The following is a 20,829-nucleotide window of genomic DNA, read 5'->3' as shown; positions in this document are numbered from 1 at the left end:
AGTCATGGATGGACCTAAAGACTGTCATACAGAGTGAAGTAAGCCACAAAGAGAAAAACAAATACTGTATGCTAACTCATATATATGGCATGTAAAGAAATGGTACTGATGAACCCAGTGACAGGGCAAGAATAAAGATACAGATGTAGAGAACAGACTTGAGGACATGGGATGGGGGTGGGGGAGGTGAAGGGGAAGCTGGGACGAAGTGAGAGAGTAGCACTGACATATGTACACTACTAACTGCAAAATAGATAGCTAGTGGGAAGCTGCTGCATAAAACAGGGAGGTCAACTCGATGATGGGTGATGATTTAGAGGGGTGGGATAGGGATGGTGGGAGGGAGCCCACCCCAACCCCAAGGGAGGGAGGGCATTTGGGGATATATGTATAAATATAGCTGATTCCCTGAAGATATGCCCAATTACAGTAGTAAAGAAGAGAGACCCATTGTGAAGCCGGCTGTAACTGCAAGGGCCACAGAGCACTTGATACAGCGAACATCAAAATCTTTTAGAAAGGCAATTTTGTAACACTGAAATTTTCCAATTACCAAACATAAGCACATTGTTTTAGCATCTTCACCAACGTGCCTTTATGGAGTTGAGGATGAGAGCTGTCAAGTACCCTAGAGGAGAGATCATACTACTGTACCATGGACTCCATCTACAAACTGGGGTCAAGCCCTGACTGAGACCATAGGCAGAATACAAAGAATGGCCAAAGGTTAATTGTAAATGGATGATACATATATTGCGTTGGCCAAAAAGTTCATTTGAGTTTTTTCTGTAAGATGTTACAAAAAACCCGAACAAACTTTTTGACCAAGGCAATAAAAACCATAACAGGGTTAGCCTCTGAGAAAGGAGTACCAAGAGACTGGAGAAACACACTAATAACCATTCTTTCATTCCTTAAAGTAACAAAGCAAGTCACACATCAATAACATTTATATACTCATGATAAATTACCCACATATCCTTACACCAGGCAGAAACTTTCACACTCATCTTTGATTCTACCATGCCAATAAAACAAATGCTTGGAAACTCATTTTGCTTTGTTTCTGATAAGGAGATTTACAAGAGGGGGAAGAGAGTGAAGAGGGTGAATCACTCATCAATTCAACAAGAAATATCTATTCCTTCCTGACAGCTTCCAGGTCACTTGCTGCATCAGGGCAGAATGGAACCCAGTTGTTTTGATGCTTTGCATCACTCTTCTTGTCTCTGATGTCCACAAAAACACCTAAGCCTTCAATATACAGCACAACTGTTTATTTCCACTAACAAAGGAAAGAGAACCTTACTAGATAGCATCACTTTTGCAAGGGTTTCACATTCTTCTCAGACGTCCACTGAATACAATAAAATCCTTAAAATACTGCTCTGGCTTTCAAGGAACATTCACTGTAACTTATTTGCTCATCAGTGCAACCTTTTCCCAATTATGAGTCAAAATTTACTAATGCTGGGCCTGCAACTGAGAAGGGACATGTATATTAAAACTATTAAAGGGACCTGTAGTAGGGAAGGAATTACTATGTAAAGCCTCCTATAAATTGTCTGCAGGTTGTTTTTCCCCAACCTTCACCTCAGCCTCCCAGAAAGCAAACTATAGAAAGACAGGCTTTAGACTACTACCCATGGGGATTGTTACCCAAACAAAAACACCTGCCAGAACCTTTCTACCTACCATGGGTTATCTGGGTAGGCTTTCAAAATTATTAATACAACTGCAATTCCAGCCAAGTAAATTTCACTTCCTTGATACTTGATGTACCAATAATAAACAAAGGCATAAAATGCTTTTTAAAACTTTATTTCAACATAGCTATACTTACAGAAATACACTCATATTGGTTAATAGAATGCAATTTAACTTATCCTACACAGTTTGAACCAAAAAACTTGGTACATGGTTTGCTTTAAAAAAGAAAGAAAAAGGATTTGCAATCTGGTTTACATTTTATCTATTACAAATGTATATAAAAGAGCCTCCATCAAAATGCTGCTAAAGCAACAGCAAGAACCTTGAGAAATTAAACTTTGGTTTGTCTCTGAAAAATAACACGTATTGCACAGTAAAAGTTTATAAAATTGGTGCAATAAAACATTGTTGTAATGTTTCAATGCCAGTTCACAAAGTTCAATAACTAATGGATGTTGACAAGGGTGAGGAAAGCCTATGTATACATATGAAAATATAAAAGTTATCCGATCTAGTTAATATTGCATGTAGATCCCGAATCTACTCAAACCAAAATTCAGATAATTTCTTAAATCTGAATTAAAACTCGTATGCAAAACAGTCCCCAAAGTTAAAGACCAAATGACTTTAGAAGTGACTCTAGAGTGTCTCTAAAGTCATGATAAAGATAAAATGGCCTTTGCTGGAAGACTAGAGAAAAAAACACCCAGCCATAGTTGTAAGAAATCTTAACAAAAAATGCAGCCCTTTGTGAATAACACCTCAAATTATTTAAAAAAAAAAAAAAAAAAAAAGGCAGCCCCATAGAAGCAGCTCTGAAAAGAGGAAAAAAATATAACTTAAAATATCTTGAAAAGCAATGCGAATATAGGTTCAGAAGATAGTTAAAAGATATATTTTTATAAGGCTACCAAGGATTAGGCTTATAACATATTCCAATATTTCAACTTTTGCTCTAGTACTAAACATCAATTTACAAATAACATGTTCACTTTTCATTTCTTTATCAAAAGGGAAAATTCTAGCTTCAATCCTATCCAGTGGAGGGTAAACTGAGAAAACAAAAAGATTCACACAGTTTCATGCAAATATCACATTTTTCAAATGGAAGAACTCCCAACTAGACCAGAAGTTCTTATTACTAATATACTTCTCACTGAAACAATTTTTAATAAGTACAAATACATGGCATTAAGGTTCAGAACCTAATATAGGCCTGACAATCAAGTCCTTGTTTTCTGGAAGAAAGTCCTCAAGTCCATTCAATTCCCAGTAAAAATGTTTTCACAGACCACTCTAATAATGAATTTTCATTTCCTTCATACTTTTGTTTTTGGCATTCTAGTCTTAAAATCTAGGTAAGAAAATTAGTCCAATTCCTCAGAAGTCAAATTTTTCTTTTGAAGTATCAAAGAATCCACAAAACCTCTTCCCCAAACTGATTCGCAATCTGTAATTTGTACTTAACATGAACCTTTTCATGTATACTGTAAAAGGTAACATATGATAACACTGAAAATAGTTGTTAGAAAGATTTAACTAGCCTTATAATTTAGGTTTTAAAACATAAATATTTGCAACTTGATCTTCCATTGACAATGATTGTCGGAGCTTAGAATTCAACATCATTTACAAATCCCTATCATGCACACAAAACACACACCAGTAACACACAACTTACTCCTCGTGTCTTGAGAGAATCTTCTGCTTCTTTAAATCTTTGGTCTCCCAGTCAATTCCAAGTTCGAATGTCTTTCAACTCAGACTTCACTCTCAGATTTTCAACAAATTTTCCACCCATACTTCAATACTTTTCCTAATCATTCCTGTTACATTGCCAAACTCTGAAACCTGCCTCAGAGATCAGACAAAAGAAAGTAAATGAAATATAAAGTGGTTATTTCAGAATAGAACAACAGAGAAATGGAGTTGTTCAAGGTTCCCTATTGGGATCATATTTTATTGGACTACAATGAATAACTGCTATCAACAAGAAAAATCCTTTGTTGGCTTCTTTCATATTCTTTGGTGACTGGCCAAAGAACCTACCAACAAAGTTTGGGAGTACACACTCTTCCATACAAAGTGCCCCCATAGGACCACTAGAATAGCTGCAACCCATTTGAGTTCTCACCTGTAGAAAAAGGCAGTCACAGGAACAGCCAGGACACCCACAAGTTGGTGGAGATCCCTGAGAAAGTATGATTTTTTTAATCTGGACTGAACTTAAGTTTCGCCAGCCTTTTTCACTGTATTCACAGGAAGCAGCAGCTGGTCTACCAGCACTCATACTACCTTTCTCATCCTAGGTTTTCCATATAATTGCTATGGCTTTGGAATCTCACAAACTCATATTCTGTATAACTTGAAGGAGTAATCATGCCTAATTCCAGATTTGCAGTTTCCAAATAAAAATTTCAATTCTTTATTCAGCAGAGTAGACCTATAAACACCAACCATCTAAGAAAGAGGTTTTCCTCTAAGATACAATTTAACACGGTACATTTAGGACGTAGATGTACTCAGACAGGGAGGTTGGTATTTGAGATAAAAATCCATTCAATATAGACCTAGTGGCTTATTTATTGTAAAGTTTGAACTGAGAGCTGTGAATTCACTACACCATTTAAAATAAATAACACATGAAATGCAGATTCTGGCATAGATATGACTATCAAAATCAATAAACTGAACATGCATGTTTCATTTGCTCAGAAATTTGCACACACTAATATTCTGCAAAAAAGACAATTGCAGCAAAGGAAAAAAAAAAAAACCCAAAAACTGGCAGTTTGCAAACAAGATTAAAAGCATCCCTCCAAGGAGGAAAAAATAAAATGCAAATATATGTATAAAGTGTTACTGTTCAACAAAAATGCTAGTTCTAGAAAAAAATGTAACTGCATAGATAAAAAAAAAAATAACAAACAATGTGCAACATCTTAAGCCATTAAAGCACCGAAATAAAAAAACACACCAAAATCAATGTTTTTTTATGACATAACATATACACAAATAAGAAATATGTATGTAATGATCAAAACTCAGGAAGTAAATACCTGGACTGATACAATGTCCATAGTTGGCAGAATTTCTCTTCAATTTAAATGTCTCTTCTCATCTCTAAAACAATTTTAAAGTGCTAACTTTATATAAAGCAGGCAAATTCCTCAAGTAATTTGCTACTTAAGTATGCCAATTTTTATAGAGCTAAACAAGAAACTATGCATAAACTAAAGCAAAACAGGCAGACAGACATGAGGGGGAAAACAGGCAAGTTATAGCTGAAAAATCAATAAATGCTCTAGCAACACCTTGGCCTTCTTGGTTCAATTAAATGCAAAAGCTAACACTCAGATGTCTGCTGGTTTAGTACACTAACTCCCTTGAACTTGCTAAGATTTGTACATCAACAGGTACAGAGTCCTAAGGAAAAGAACTGCCACTTAAAAAATCAAGATTGGATACAAATTAAAGCAATTTTAAAAACAAAAGGTTGTCTACTACTACAAATGAATATAAAATGTCACAGACCTTACAAACTGAGAACTGAAGCCTTGCCCAAATTTTAATTACTCCTGCCCTTGAGCTGCCTTTTCAAGGAAGTAGACATTAACTAAATGGCGATTAAGGTGTTTGCTATAATCTTTTTGCTTTCTAAAAGAACGATCACAGAAGATACAAACAAAATCTCCCTCCGCCACTTTGACTGCCAAGGCCTCCTTTCCATTTTTTCTACTAGTCTCTTGCGGAACAGGCCGAGCCCCATTCAATCCAGAATCATCACTATCCTCTGACATGTTGTCACTTAGGTCACTTCCATCATGACTGTGGATGCCTTCGTCTTCGTCCATTTCCTGAGGCTCATTTACTGCCACGGTGACAGGAGGTGATGCCACAGCAGCTGTGGTCACTGCTTCACCTTTTTCGAGCAACAGAGGAAGAAGTGGTGGTGAAATTGGTTCTTCAACTGCCAAGTCTCTGCCGGAGGGATTCCCTGTTTTCTTCTCACAAGTGTCCATCTCCATTTCACAAAGAATAGTGTCAGCCTGATGTTTACCATGTAAAGTTTCACCCTCTGGCATATTCAAGCTTGCTTCAGAGGATGACATACTGACAGATTCCTTGGTAACAGCAGCAAGACCAGCTACACTCTTATCTGCCTCTCCTGCTTCCACTTTTTGAAGAGGAGCTTCTTTATTTCCTTCACCTGCAGGGAATAATTTTTGGTCTTTTGACTCCTCCTCTTTTAAGTTTTCCTTTGGCAGAGGTGGTGATGGTGGTAAGAGATCCTGTGCTTCCTTTAGAAGCTGCCTGTCTTTAACAGGCACTAAGCCAACTTCAATAAGGACTTGCTCCTGCACCATTTCACTCTGCAGGTTGGACTTCTCCTTTCTATTACCTTTTCGCGGAGACCTTTTGGGGATCGGCTCCATGGGAGGAGGAGGCTCCGAATGAACAGGCCCCTCCTGGACACCCTCGACCTCAGCACATCCCACGGGCGGAGGGGGAGGAGGAGGTTCCATCTGAACAGGCCCCTCCTGGACACCCTCGACCTCAGCACACCCCACAAGCGGAGGGGGAGGAGGAGGTTCCATCTGAACAGGCCCCTCCTGGACAACCTCAACCTCAGCACGCCCCACAGGAGGAGAAGGAGGAAGAAGAGGAGGAGGAGGAAGAAGAGGAGGAGGAAGAGGAAGAGGAGGAGGAGGAGGAGGAGGAGGGAGAGAAGGGGGGAGAGGAGGAGGAGGAGGCTCTGTCTGAGCAGACCCCACCTGAGCAGGCTCCGTGGGAGGAGGAGGTTCTGTCTGTGCAGGCCCCACCTGAGGAGGCTCTATCTGAGCGGGTCTCCTCTGAGCAGGCTTGTTGCTTTTTTTACATGATTTACTTCTCAGGGTTTTCCTCTTTGTACTGCTTTTCATGCAAATACTCTGCTTTTTAGTCTCCTCTACTTTGCTGTCACCCATTGGCACTTCCTGACTATTTCTGGATTTGCTTTCTGCCTTCTTTTTCTTTTTTGTCACAGGTTCATCATTAACAGGATCTTGGGAGGAATGGGCTTCAGCGTCCATCCTCCTTTTGCTTCTCTTGCTTTTACAGCTTTTTTCTGAATTATTTCCTGGGTGCACATCCATTTCTTTAGCTTCCATGGCCGATCTGCGAGTTCTGGTAGTCACTTGGCTTGAGGCATTACTACAAGGCTTTTTCTCTTTTGAAACATTATCTTTTCTCTCCACTTTTACAGACCTCTCGTGTTTCTTCCCAGTCACATCCCCCTTTGTTTTTGTCTGCTCTGTTTCTGTTTTTTCACTGGAGATTTTGTTATCGGGCAAGTCAGCCTCTTGCTTTTTGGTTTTCTTTAGTTTCACTTTTGAGACATCCATGGTTTTATTAGGACACGTAGGATGCTTAGATTTGAAATGATACTGCAGATTACACTTCTTGGAAGCTGCATAGTCGCATACAGGGCAGTTGAACTGCCGTGGATTTACATGGAGCTCCACATGTTTTTTGAAGTTACTTCTATCTGCTGTTTTGTAGTCACAGTGTGGGCAGTTAAGAGGTTTAGGCCCATTGTGAACCTGTCTTGCGTGGCGGGTTACTTCATGTTGATTAGAGGCCACATAACTGCACTGGTCACACTTAAATGGCTTCTCACCTGAAGGTAAACAAGAGATGTTGCAGAAGGCATACATTAAGAAATGAATTCAAGATTTATTCAAATATATTTATTAAAAAATGGATATATATTTAAAAGCAAAAAAAAACCAAAAACTCAGAGAAACTATTTCTTGAAGACTTTATCATGCAAGTCATATTTACCATATTTATTTGTATATCTTTTCTCTATCCCTTGACTGATTCTCATACCAAATGGATGAATAATTTTATTTCATTTAATCATCATCTTCTAAAAAGTTCATCTAGCTAGGGCTCTCAAGCACTATTAAAGAACACAGATTCATCAGGAAGTACACAACAGGACTTCCCTGGCGTGCCACTGGTTAAGACTCTGCGCTCCCAATGCAGGGGGCACGGGTTTGATCTCTGGTTGGGGAAGATCCCACATGCTGAGTGGCACGGCCACAAAAAAAAAGAAGAAGAAGTACACAACAATTATTGGCAAAGTGACTTGCGCTCTTGATTTTAATTTGGGGGCAAGGGCACTCAAAGAGAGAAGGTAATTTTATTTAATTTTAAAATTAAATTTTAATTTTTAATACATTAGTTAAAACAAATGTATAATGGAGTAGAACATAAAACTCCTATACATTTCAGATAAAGCTTGAGACTTCCAAAGAAATATTTTCTACTCTAGGCTACACTCCCAGAGCTTTCATGTGAAAGTTTTAAAACAATGTTTTGGCCTCAGCTAGCAAAAGGGTTTTTCTTTAAATGTAACCCTTTTTTCCACCATGGGAAGAGCTGAGTCAAGTTACACTTGACTTTACCACTGCCAGAGTTGCTATTCCACAACAAAAATGTAACAAGTCAGAAATCTTTTCTTGGTTTCCTCCTACCTTCTTCTAAAGAACCCACAAAGAAACTAGGTAATGAAAAGGGGCGTACAAATAGATATGGCATATAAAATAAAGCACAAAAACTCATAATCACAGGTACATACAAGACTGGAAGCTCCCCCACCCCCATATTAAAGGCATAAGATTAACTCATTCTACCTGAATACATACCCATCTAGATCACACTCTAGCAAATATTACCAAATGGTATCCATACCCCACTGGTCCAATGGAATGCATAGCAGAAAAATGGAAATTAACATTCATGAAAATTCATCTCTCAAACATTCTCAAATTCACATCAAATCTTATTTACTTTTTTTCATAAAGCAAAACTACTCAGACATTAAGTTAAACCATATAGATGGTAAGCTTTACATGATTAAAAAATGTCTGATAGAATACTCGATCACAAAAACAAAAACTTATCCAGGTACGTCAGTTTGTAAACACAGCTAACAGGACAACTCTATTCCACATTCGTCCCCCAACAGATTCATAAATAGAGGTTTCTAACAACATGCTACATTACTCTATACTTGGCCCTATATCTTGTCCTCTGCATTGAATGACTTCAATGAAGACAAACATTTACTTAACACATACAGACACAGAATGGGGAAAAGACACGTGACATAAAGGTTAAGAACTTGTTCTACAGTAAGAATACGAGGTGGGGTGGGGGGGTCAAATACGGGCTCTGCAACTTTCTGTGAGGTCCTGAGCAAGATACTGAAAACTCTCTTAAGGCTCATTTTCCACATCCGTAAAATATTCTTAAGTGTCATGAGCTACAAATAATCTAATCCACATAGAGTTCTTAGGGAAGGACAGATAGCCAAGCAGTCAATACACATCACCTGCAATGTATCACTTTTGGAATGGCTGGTAAATTTTAGAATGGATAATCAAAAGGAAAGATTTTGTGTGCTTTATCCAGTCTTAGTATATAAACCCTACCTCTGAGTAAACAAAGAGCTGATGAATGCAGCTGATCTCTTTAGGAAAATACTTGTGCTCATAAACGAATTAAAATGAGAACAGTCATTTTTAAGTCCTAATGAATGAGGGTATTTACACAGCCAGCATCAAACAAGGTGCAAACCTCTATGTGTGAAATGGTCAGGAATGGGAGTTTATAGGACTCTGTTTAAACTGTGATGGCATCATTTTCTTGCTTCATTCACCCCACCCCAATTTTTGTTTCATTGCCATTAACCTCTTTCTTGTATTGAAAGATCTCTTCATCAAGTTTAGTTTATTAATACCTAGCTGAATGAAAATTCTTTTGCCCTGTACCAACAGTTTTAACCTAATTCCCTTTTCCAGTTCTAGTAAAATTTACCTGTTTTCAATCTTTATAAATGTGTCAGATATCTATTTTATTCTTCCTAAATTAATTTATAAATGTAAGGGAAATTCAAAAAGGGAGTTTTACAAGCTTTATACATTCTTATCAAGGAAAGCCCAGAAAATGTAACAAGTGAACTTTTAATTAAAGAGTAATAGGGGCATACTACCTCAGCAATAAACACCAAGTTCTGATAATGCAGCATGGAATGAACCTCAAAAATATTGTATAGAAGGATGTTACATTTTTTTTAACAGTCACAGTATCAGTTGAGGGGAGACTATGGGAGTACTGACTAGCAAGGGTAAGGAGGGAACTTTTCTGAGGATGGTAAAACATTTCATGTCTTTACCTAGATGGTAGTCAAACAAGAGAAAACATACATAAAGTCACTGACCTGTATACCTAAGGTGTAGATTTTCATGTGTGTCAATTAAACCTTAATACTATAAAAATTATCCTAAAATTCACAAAAAGTCACAAACCATAACATGTTTCAAATGACCCTGCTATTAATCATCAAATATTTGGTGAAAGGGAAATAATTTTTGCTGAAAAAAATATTATTCCATCTTAAAAAGATTAGCCGGGACTTCCCTGGTGGTTCAATGGTTAAGAATCTACCTTCCAATGCAGGGGACTCAGGTTCGATCCCTGGTCCAACGAAGTGGGATCCCACATGCCTCAAGAAACTAAACCCGAGTTCCACAACTACGGAGCCTGTACATTCTGGAGCTGGCGCACCACAACTAAAAAGAAACCTGGGTGCTACAATGAAAGAGCCCGCATGCCGCAACTAAGACCCGACGCAGGCAGATAAATAAATAAACATTAAGAAAAAATTAAAAAAAAAAAAGAATAGCCAATGGAAGTGGAACTTGGCAAGTTGTTAGTTTCCTTTAACAAACATCCATTATGCTCAAAATGGGAAAATATTCAAAATGAACTCTTATGCTAGCAGGATGGGGAAACTATCCAGTGTGATACCTACAAAAATATCACAATGGCAAATACAAACGATGTATTTACTCCAGGATAAAATGGTAGCATATCCACTCACAACAGGAAATGGAGAGCTATGGATTATATGAGGATCTCTACAATACCCAAGCGAGGATACTTAGAAACCATTAGTTACAAACACCAATAAAATGGAGAATAACACTTGATTAGGTTAGTGTGTCTGTATATTTTACCAAACCAATACTCTGATCCCTTCTTAATTTGGCCTCAGAAGACCTACCCTAATAGAAGTGCTCCAAGGAAATAACAAATGTGATTTTGCTTCATAAACCAATTTCTTTGTTATTTTAGCTACAATGTACCAACTCAACAGAGCCTAATCTACTCTAGAAATAACAGACTGAGCAAAAGGGAGTGAGTGCACCTCCTTCCACCCCACACATGAAGCATGTGTGCTCCCTCCCTCTTGCAACAACACTGGAATTACAAGCAACTGCTGAACAATCATTGACAGAAAGACACTGCAACTCACCAAAAAAGACACCCCACATCCAGAGACAAAGGAGAAGCTGCAATGAGACAGTAGGAGGGGTCCAATCGCAATAAAATCAAATCCCATAAACACTGGGTGGGCGACTCATAAACTGGAGAACAGTTATACCACAGAAGTCCACCCACTAAAGTGAGGGTTCTGAGCCCCATGTCAGGCTTCCCAACCTGGGGGTCCGGCAATGGGAGAAGGAATCCCCAGAGAATCAGACTTCAAAAGCCAGTGGGATTTGATTGCAGGACCTCCACAGGACTGGGAGAAACAGAGACTCCACTTACGGAGGGCACACAAAAAATAGTGTGAACACCAGGACCCAGGGGGAAGGAGCAGTGACTCCAAAGGAGACTGAACCAGACCTACTTGCTGGTGTTGGAGGGTTGCCTGCAGAGGTGGGGGGCAGCTGTGGCTCACCGTGGGGACAAGGACACTGGAAGCAGGGGTTCTGGGAAGTACTCATTGGCGTGAGCCCTCCCAGAGTCTGCCATTAGCCCCACCAAAGAGCCTGTAAGGTCCAGTGCTGGGTAGCCTTAGACCAAACAACCAACAGGGTGGGAACACAGCCTCACCCATTGGCAGACAAGCAGATTAAAGTTTTACTGAGCTCTGCTCACCAAAGTGCATTAAAGTTTTGCTGAGCTCCACCCACCCAGCCCAACCCACCATCAGTCCCTCCCACCAGGAAGCACCCACGAGCCTCTTGGACAGCTTCCTCCACAAGAGGGCAGACAGCAGTATCAGCAGTATTTCATTCTGTGGAACTGAAAACCACAGCCACAAAAAGATAGAGAAAATGAAAAGGCAGAAGACTTTGTACAAGATGAACGGACAAGATAAAACCCCAGAAAAACAACTAAATGAAGAGGAGATAGGCACCCTTACAGAAAAAGAATTCAGAATAATGATGTTTTAGATGATCCAGGACTTCGAAAAAAGACTGGATGCAAAGCTTGAAAAGATGCAAAAAAAGTTAAACAAAGACCTAGAAGAATTAAAGAACATACATAGTTAAGCAACACAATAACTGAAATGAAAAATACACTAGAAGGAACCCATAGCAGATTAACTGAGGCAGAAGGGCGAATAACTGACCTGGAAGACAGAACGGTGATAATCACTGATGAGGAAAAGAATAAAGAAAAAAGAATGAAAAGAACTGAAGACAGCCTAAGAGACCTCTGGGACAATGTTAAACGCACCAACATTCGCATTATAGGGGTCCCAGAAGGAGAGGAGACAAGAGAAAGGACCCGAGAAAATATTGGGAGAGATCATAGTCAAAAACTTCCCTAACATGGGAAAGGAAATAGCTACCCAAGTCCAGGAAGTGCAGAGAATCCCAGGCAGGATAAACCCAAGGAGAAACACGCCAAGACACATAGTAGTCAAATTGACAAAAATTAAAGACAAATTATTAAAAGCACCAAGGGAAAAACGACAAATAACATACAAGGAAACTCCCATAAGGGTAACAGCTGATTTCTCAGCAGAAACTCTGCAAGCTAGAAGGGAGTGGCATGATATATTTCAAGTGATGAAAGGGAAGAACCTACAACCAATACTCTACCCAGCAAGGATCTCATTCAGATTCGACAGAGAAATCAAAAGCTTTACAGACAAGCAACAGCTAAGAGAATTCAGCACCACCAAAACCAGCCCTACAACAAATGCTAAAGGAACTTCTCTAAGTGGGAAACATAAAAGAAAAGAACCTATAGAAACAAACCCATAACAATTAAGAAAATGGTAATAGGAACATACATATCGATAATTACCTTGAATGTAAATGGACTAAATGCTCCAACCAAAAGACACAGACTGGCTGAATGGATACAAAAACAAGACTCATATATATGCTGTCTACAAAAGACTCACTTCAGACCTAGGTACACATACAGAATGAAAGTGAGGGGGTGGGAAAAGATATTCCATGCAAATGGAAATCAAAAGGAAGCTGGAGTAGCAACAGTCATATCAGATAAAATAGACTTTAAAATAAAAAATGTTACAAGAGACAAGAAAGGACACTACATAAAGATCAAAGGATCAATCCAAGAAGGAGAGATAACAATTATAAATATATATGCACCCAATATAGGAGCACCTCAATACATAAGGCAAATGCTAACAACTATGAAAGAGGAAATCGACAGGAACACAATCATAGTGGGGGACTTTAACACCCCACTTACACCAATGGACAGGTCATCCACACAGAAAATTAATAAGGAAACACAAGCTTTAAATGACACAATAAACCAGCTACACTTAATAGATATCTAAATGGCATTACAACCAAAAACAGCAGATTACACTTTCTCCTTTAGTGCACATGGAACATTCCCCAGGATAGATCACATTTTGGGTCACAAATCAAGCCTTGGTAAATTTAAGAAAACTGAAATCATATAAAGCATCTTTTCCGACCACAACAGCTATGAGATTAGAAATCAATTACAGGAAAAAAACTGTAAAAAACACAAACACATGGAGGCTATACAATATGCTACCAAGAGATCAATGAAGAATAAGAGGAAATCAAAAAATACCTGGAGACAAATGACAATGAAAACACAATGATCCAAAACCTATGGGATGCAGCAAAGGCAGTTCTAAGAGGGAAGTTTAGAACAATACAATCCTACCTCAAGAAACAAGAAAAATCCCAAATAAACAATCTAACCTTACACCTAAAGAAACTAGAGAAAGAAGAGTAAACAAAACCCAAAGTTAGTAGACGGAGAGAAATCATAAAGATCAGAGCAGAAATAAATGAAATAGAAACAAAACAATAGCAAAAATTAAGAAAACTAAAAGCTGGTTCTTTAAGAAGATAAACAAAATTGATAAACCTCTAGCAAGACTCATCAAGAAAAAGAGGGAGAGGACTCAAATCAATAAAATTAGAAAGGAAACAGGAGAAGTTACAACAGACACCACAGAAGTAAAAAGCACCATAAGAGATACTACAAGTAACTATATGCCAATAAAATGGACAACCTGGATGAAATGGACAGATTCTTAGAAAGGTATAACCTTCCAAGACTGAATCAGGAAGACATAGAAAATATCAACAGACCAATCACAGTAATGAATTTGAAACTGTGATTAAAAATCTCCAAACAAACAAAAGTCCAGGACCACATAACTTCACAGGTGAATTTTATCAAACCTTTAGAGAAGAGCTAACACCCATCCTTCTCAAACTCTTCCAAAACACTGCAGAGGAAAGAACACTCCCAAACTCATTCTATGAGGCCACCATCACCCTGATACCAAAACCAGACAAAGATACTACAAAAAAGAAAATTACAGACCAATATCACTGATGAATTTAGATGCAAAAATCCTCAACAAAATACTAGCCAAAAGAATCCAACAACATATTAAAAGGATCATACACCATGATCAAGTGGGGTTTATCCCTGGAATGCAAGGATTCTTCAATATATGCAAATCAATCAATGTGATACATCATATTAACAAATTGAAGGATAAAAAGCACACGATCATCTCAATAGACACAGAAAAAGCTTTTGTCAAAATTCAACACCCATTTATGATAAAAACTCTCTAGAAGGTGGGCATGGAGGGAACCTACCTCAACATAATAAAGGCCATATACGAAAAACCCACAGCAAACATAATTCTCAATGGTGAAAAACTGAAAGTATTCCCCCTAAGATCAGGAACAAGACAAAGATGTCCACTCTTGCCACTACTATTCAACATGGTTTTGGAAGTCCTTGCCACAGCAATCAGAGAAGAAAAAGAACTAAAAGGGATCCAAATTGAAAAAAGAAGTTAAACTGTCACTGTTCACAGATGACATGATATTATACATAGAAAATCCTAAAGATGCCACCAGAAAACTACTTGAGCTAATCAATGAATTTGGTAAAGCTGCAGGATACAAAATTCACACACAGAAATCTCCTGCATTTCCACACAGTAACAATGAAAGATTGGAAAGAGAAATTAACAAAACAATCCCATTCACCATTGTAACAAAAAGAATAAAATACCTAGAAATAAACCTACCTAGGAGGCAAAAGACCTATACTCAGAAAACCATAAGACACAAATGAAAGAAATTAAAGATGACACAAACAGATGGAGGGATATACCATGTTCCTGGATTGGAAGAATCAACATTGTGAAAATGACTATACTACCGAAAGCAATTTACAGATTCAATGCAATCCCTATCAAATTACCAATGGCATTTTTTACAGAACTAGAACAAAAAATCCTAAAATTTGTATGGAGACAAAAAAGACCCCGAATAGCGAAAGCAATCTTGAGGGGCAAAAAGTGGAGCTAGAGGAATCAGACTCCCTGACTTCAGACTATACTACAAAGCTACAGTAATCAAGACAATATGGTCCTGGTACAAAAAAATAAATACAGATCAATGGAACAGGATAGAAAGCCCAGAGATACACTATGGTCAACTAATCTATGACAAAGGAGGCAAGGATATACAGTGGAGAAAAGGTAGCTCCTTTAATAAGTGGTGCTGGGAAAACTGGACAGCTACATGTAAAAGAATGAAATTAGAACACTCCCTAACACCATACACAAAAATAAACTCAAAATGGATTAAAGACCTAAATGTAAGGCCAGACACTATAAAACTGCTAGAGGAAAACAGGAAGAACCCTCTTTGACATAAATCACAGCAAGATCTTTTTTGACCAACCTCCTAGAGTAATGGAAATAACAACAGAAATAAATAAGTGGGACCTAATGAAACTTCAAAGCTTCTGCACAGCAAAGGAAACTATAAGCAAGACAAAAAGACAACCCTCGGAATGGGAGAAAATATTTGCAAACGAATCAACAAAGAATTAATCTGCAAAATATATAAACAGTTCATCCAGCTCAATATCAAGAAAACAAAGAACCCAATCAAAAAATGGGCAGAAGACCTAAATAGGCATTTCACCAAAGAAGACATACGGATGGCCAAGAGGCACATGAGAAGCTGCTCAATATCATTAATTATTTAGAGAAATGCAAATCAAAATGACAATGAGGTATCACCTCACACCGGTTAGAATGGGCATCATCAGAAAATCTACAAACAGTAAATGCTGGAGAGGGTGTGGAGAAAAAGGAACTCTCTTGCACTGCTGTGGGGATGTAAACTGATGCAGCCACTATGGAGAACACTATGGAGGTTTCTTGGAAAACTAAAAATAGAATTACCATATGACCCAGCAACCCCACTGCTGGGCATATACCCAGAGATCACCATAATTCAAAAAGACACATGTACTCCAATGTTCATTGTAGCACTATTTACAATAGCCAGGACATGGAAGCAACCTAAATGTCCATCAACAGATGAATGGATAAAGAAGATGTGGTACATATATATAATGGAATATTATACAGCTGTAAAAAGGAACGAATTTGAGACATTTGTAGAGACGTGGATGGACCTAGAGACTGTCATACAGAGTGAAGTGAGTCAAAGAAAAACAAATATCATATATTAACACATATATGCGGAATATAGAAAAATGGTACAAATCAACTGGTTTGCAAGGCAGAAATAGAGACACAGATGTAGAGAACAAACATGGACACCAAGTGGGGAAAGTGGGGGAGTGGGGGTTGGGGTGGGATGAACTGGGAGATTGGGATTGCCATATATACATTACCAATAAGAAAAAAATATCAAATTGTACACTTTAAATATATGCAGTTTATTGTCTGTCATTTGTGTATATCAATAAAAGTTCTTAAAGAAAAAAAGAGACTGAGCACACACTTCTCTTCCCTAAAATACATTCACATGAACAAGGATGTGAATGCCCAACGTGACCTGTAAAGATCAGACTCTAGATCACAGAGAAAGTACCCAAGATATTCACTCCATGCAACACAGTCAGAAAGACTACCTACTCAATTTGACCACACTTATCCTCACTTGAGTCGCAAGTGTTATCAGCAACTTCTAAGACAAGTACTAATACAGCACATTCATACACAAAACAAACTAACCATGTCTGTTTCCTATTTGAGAATCATAGCATCCAATAAAAGACAATGGCTCTGGGGATTTCCCTCATGGCACAGTGGTTAAGAATCTGCTTACCAATGCAGGGACATGGGTTCCATCCCTGGGCCAGGAAGATCTCACATGCCATGGAGCTACTAAGCCTGTGCGCCACAACTACTGAGCCTGTGCTCTAGAGCCCAGTGAGCCACAACTACTGAACCCTCATACTGCAACTACTGAAGCCCACATACCTAGAGCCCATACTGCACAAAAAGAGAAGCCACTGCAATGAGAAGCCCTCCCAGCACAACAAAGAGTAGCCTCCAATGGCCGCAGCTAGAGAAAGCCCACACGCAGCAACCAAGACCCAACGCAGCCAAAAATTAAATTAATTATTAAAACTTAAATAAGAAAATCAAAAAAAGACAATGGCTCTGGTCTCTCCATTCTTTGCGGTTCCAACTTCATTATGCTGTAGCTTCTTGAGCCATTTTCTGAGCCACAATATTCTTTAAATACTGCTGATGACTGAAAATGAGGGTGGCGGAGTCTGAGGGCAAACCCTAGCTCTTCTAAACTGGAAGAATGACAATTAACCTTAGTTAAAACATTTATCTTCTCTAAGCAAGTGTCCTAATCTATAAACTGGGATTTAATTATTCTAGAGGTTCTAAGATTATAGATAATAAATTCCAATTTTTCATTACCCAGCATGCATACCATAAATAACTGCTACTCATTATTAACACTTTTTAAATACTTGCTGTATTGTAACAGCAACTACTAAAAATCACCTTTAAAATATAGCAAAGAGGGAGGGGATATGGGTGTATGTGTATAAATACAGTTGATTCACTTTGGTGTACCTCATAAGCTGGTACAAGAGTATAAAGCAATTATATTCCAATAAAGAGCTTAAAAAAAAAGTAAAAAACATTAAACATGACCCCTCCCATTAAAAGTAAGAAAGAGGAAAAAAAAAAAAAAATATATATATATATATATAGCAAAGGAAAGGACTTCCCTAGTGGCACAGTGGTTAAGAATCCACCTGCCAATGAAGGGGACATGGGTCCAAGCCCTGGTCCGGGAAGATCCCACATGGTGCAGAGCAACTAAGCCCGTGTGCCACAGTTACTGAGCCTGCACTCTAGAGCCTGTGAACCACAACTACTGAAGCCCGCATGCTCTGCAACAAGAGAAGCCACCACACTAAGAAGCCCACGCACTACAACAATGAGCAGCCCCTGCTAGTCACAACTAGAGAAAGTCTGCGTGCAGCAACGAAGACCCAATGCAGCAAAAAATAAATTAAAAAAAAAATTTTAATATAGCAAAAGATAACAGTAGCCAATGCAAAATCATTCAGGCAATCATTACTGTCTGGTGTAAAACACTATAGATAAACATTTATATCGTCATAAAATTTTCGATTCAATGAAAAAGATACAAATGTGTTGTCATTCTGATCCAGTGACACGAATATTAGGTCAATCAGATATGTCTTCAAGTGAGACACATTATTAACTACAACTCAAACACTCAGACTGAATTTCCAGTGTACAAGTTATACAGGCACAGGGACAGAAGAAAAACTAAATGATACCATGAGAAAGCAAGTTAAGACAAATCCAGAAGAGGGGACATTACTAAGGAAAAACAGCCATATTTCTTCAAGGCCTTAGCTTCCCCATTTTACAAATGGGGACAATAACAGAACTTACTCATCACAAGACAGTTATGAAAATGGAAATGATCCAACTCATGAAAAACTCTTAAATATTCTATTTAAGGGCTAGAGCACAAGTATCAGTAGGATATGATGGCCTACCCTCAACAAAGCATCCACATTACCTGCAGAAAATGAAACCAGGAAGCACCCAAAGGTAATACTAAAAACAGGTTTCTGGTTAAGTGACTCAACTGAATAGTTTAGGAGATTGAGAAGGAACATTCAAACTATAAAACTTGACAAGCATGTAAGGTCAAGATGAGCCAGTAAGCATGCTGTGATCCCTCATAGCTGCTCAAATTAGAATTCATACTGTAATCAAGTCTTGCTCAATCACTGACTTAAAACAGCATACCCAATAGAAATAAAATGGAAGCAACATAGGTAACTTTAAATTGTCTAGCAGTCACATTACAAAGGTAAAAAAGAAACAGGTAACATCAATTTTACTACTTTGTTAACCCACTATATTCAGCATAGTGCCAACATGTAACATTAAAAAATAGATATTTATGGGGTGGGTGGGGTTGGGGGCTGACAGGGAAGCTGGGATGAAGTGAGAGAGTAGCATTGACATATATACACTACCAAATGTAAAACAGACAGCTAGTGGGAAGTTGCTGCATAACAGGGAGATCAACTCGATGATGGGTGATGACTTAGAGGGCTGGGATAGGGAGGGTGGGAGGGAGTCGTGGGAGGGAGGGGATATATGTATAAATACAGCTGATTCACTTTGCTGTACCTCAAAAACTGGCACAACAATGTAAAGCAATTATATTCCAATAAAGAGCTTAAAAAAATACATATTTTACATCATTTTTTCATACTGTTTAAATTCAGGTGTATTATTTTATACATCTCAATTCAAACCAGACACCTTTCACAAGCTCAGTAACCACACATGTGACTAGTGGCTATCCAATTAGACAGCACAAACCGTTAACTTAAGGTAATTGGTAACTGGTAACTTAAGGGAGTTAGGTCTACATACACTTTGGTAAACAGCAAGATTTTAGCATACTTCCCCCACAGGAGCATATATTCTAAATTTAAGAGGAGAGTACTCTGATCTGATGTGCCTGTTCACTCAGGGCAGTGTGGCCAAAATGAAATAATTATCCATTCAAGACCACTATGCTAATATTGACTTTTTAACTTTGCCATCTGCCTACATATTTTGATACTGAGGACCAGTTCTGAATGATGATCATGACAATTTCAGTTGCTGGAGGGGATATAAATCTCCCACTTGTTATAGCCCTGCATTTTATCTATTATAGGTTAATAAACTGGGATCCTGGATTATCTATCATTCTTTAAAGTTTGGCTTTTATAAATCAGTCCTCAGTACCCCTATCAACTATCGAGATTACAAATCCAAATTTCAGGACCTAAGCAGCTAATAAGTAATCTCTGGAACGTGGCAACCACACACTATGAAACTTGGTGTTATACTTTGTTGGGAGATGTGGATGGAGAGTCCAGAAGGAGTATGAGAAGGCAGAGGTTGTTCGAAAAGGATAAACCAGCCTTGGTCTATGACAGAAGCTCAACTTTTATTACATCATGGAACTTGATGAAGATCTGATGAAAATTAAGAACCATCCTCCCAGAAAAAGTACACACATACATTTACATTCAGTTTTAGACATTCCACCTACAGACTCCCTGGTTAGGAATCCCCATGTAAATACAGCTCCACACTAGCAGACCACTAATTTTTAACTCCAATTTCAAAATTACATTATAAATAAACCATAAATAAGGACCCAGTTCCAAGCCTAGAAAAACTTTCTTATAACGGTAGTTTACTAAAAATGATAGAAATGTTCCCATTTCTTACCAACCTGAATGAGTACGCATGTGTCTGGTTAGATGAGTCTTCTGAGAACTTGAGTAAGGACAAAGTTCACATTTATACGGACGTTCTCCTACAAAAATATAATGATTAGTGTTCAAATATGATAAAATAATGCAAATATGATTCTCACT

The 20,829-nt window shown here is 38.2% G+C and overlaps 1 protein-coding gene across 5 annotated transcripts in view; it reads right to left on the bottom strand.

Moving 5' to 3' along the window:
- Nucleotides 1-1,812: 1,812 nt before the first annotated feature.
- LOC130849151 (RE1-silencing transcription factor-like) overlaps nucleotides 1,813-20,829 on the bottom strand; it is a 34,161-nt gene continuing 15,144 nt past the window's right edge. For 3 of the 5 annotated variants that reach the window (XM_057727806.1, XM_057727809.1, XM_057727805.1), the window contains 2 exons: nucleotides 20,685-20,768; nucleotides 1,813-7,369 (listed from right to left, as the gene is read on the bottom strand). In XM_057727806.1, coding sequence (XP_057583789.1) covers nucleotides 5,283-7,369; nucleotides 20,685-20,768 — 2,171 coding nt within the window. In that variant the 3' untranslated portion in view covers nucleotides 1,813-5,282. The remainder of the gene's footprint in view (nucleotides 7,370-20,684; nucleotides 20,769-20,829) is intronic. The other 2 variants (XR_009052691.1, XM_057727807.1) reach the window with 2 other exon arrangements.

This window comes from Hippopotamus amphibius, chromosome 3 (genome assembly GCF_030028045.1).
Source record: "Hippopotamus amphibius kiboko isolate mHipAmp2 chromosome 3, mHipAmp2.hap2, whole genome shotgun sequence".
Classification (NCBI taxonomy): domain Eukaryota; kingdom Metazoa; phylum Chordata; class Mammalia; order Artiodactyla; family Hippopotamidae; genus Hippopotamus; species Hippopotamus amphibius.
This window is presented reverse-complemented; position numbering and strand designations above follow the sequence as displayed.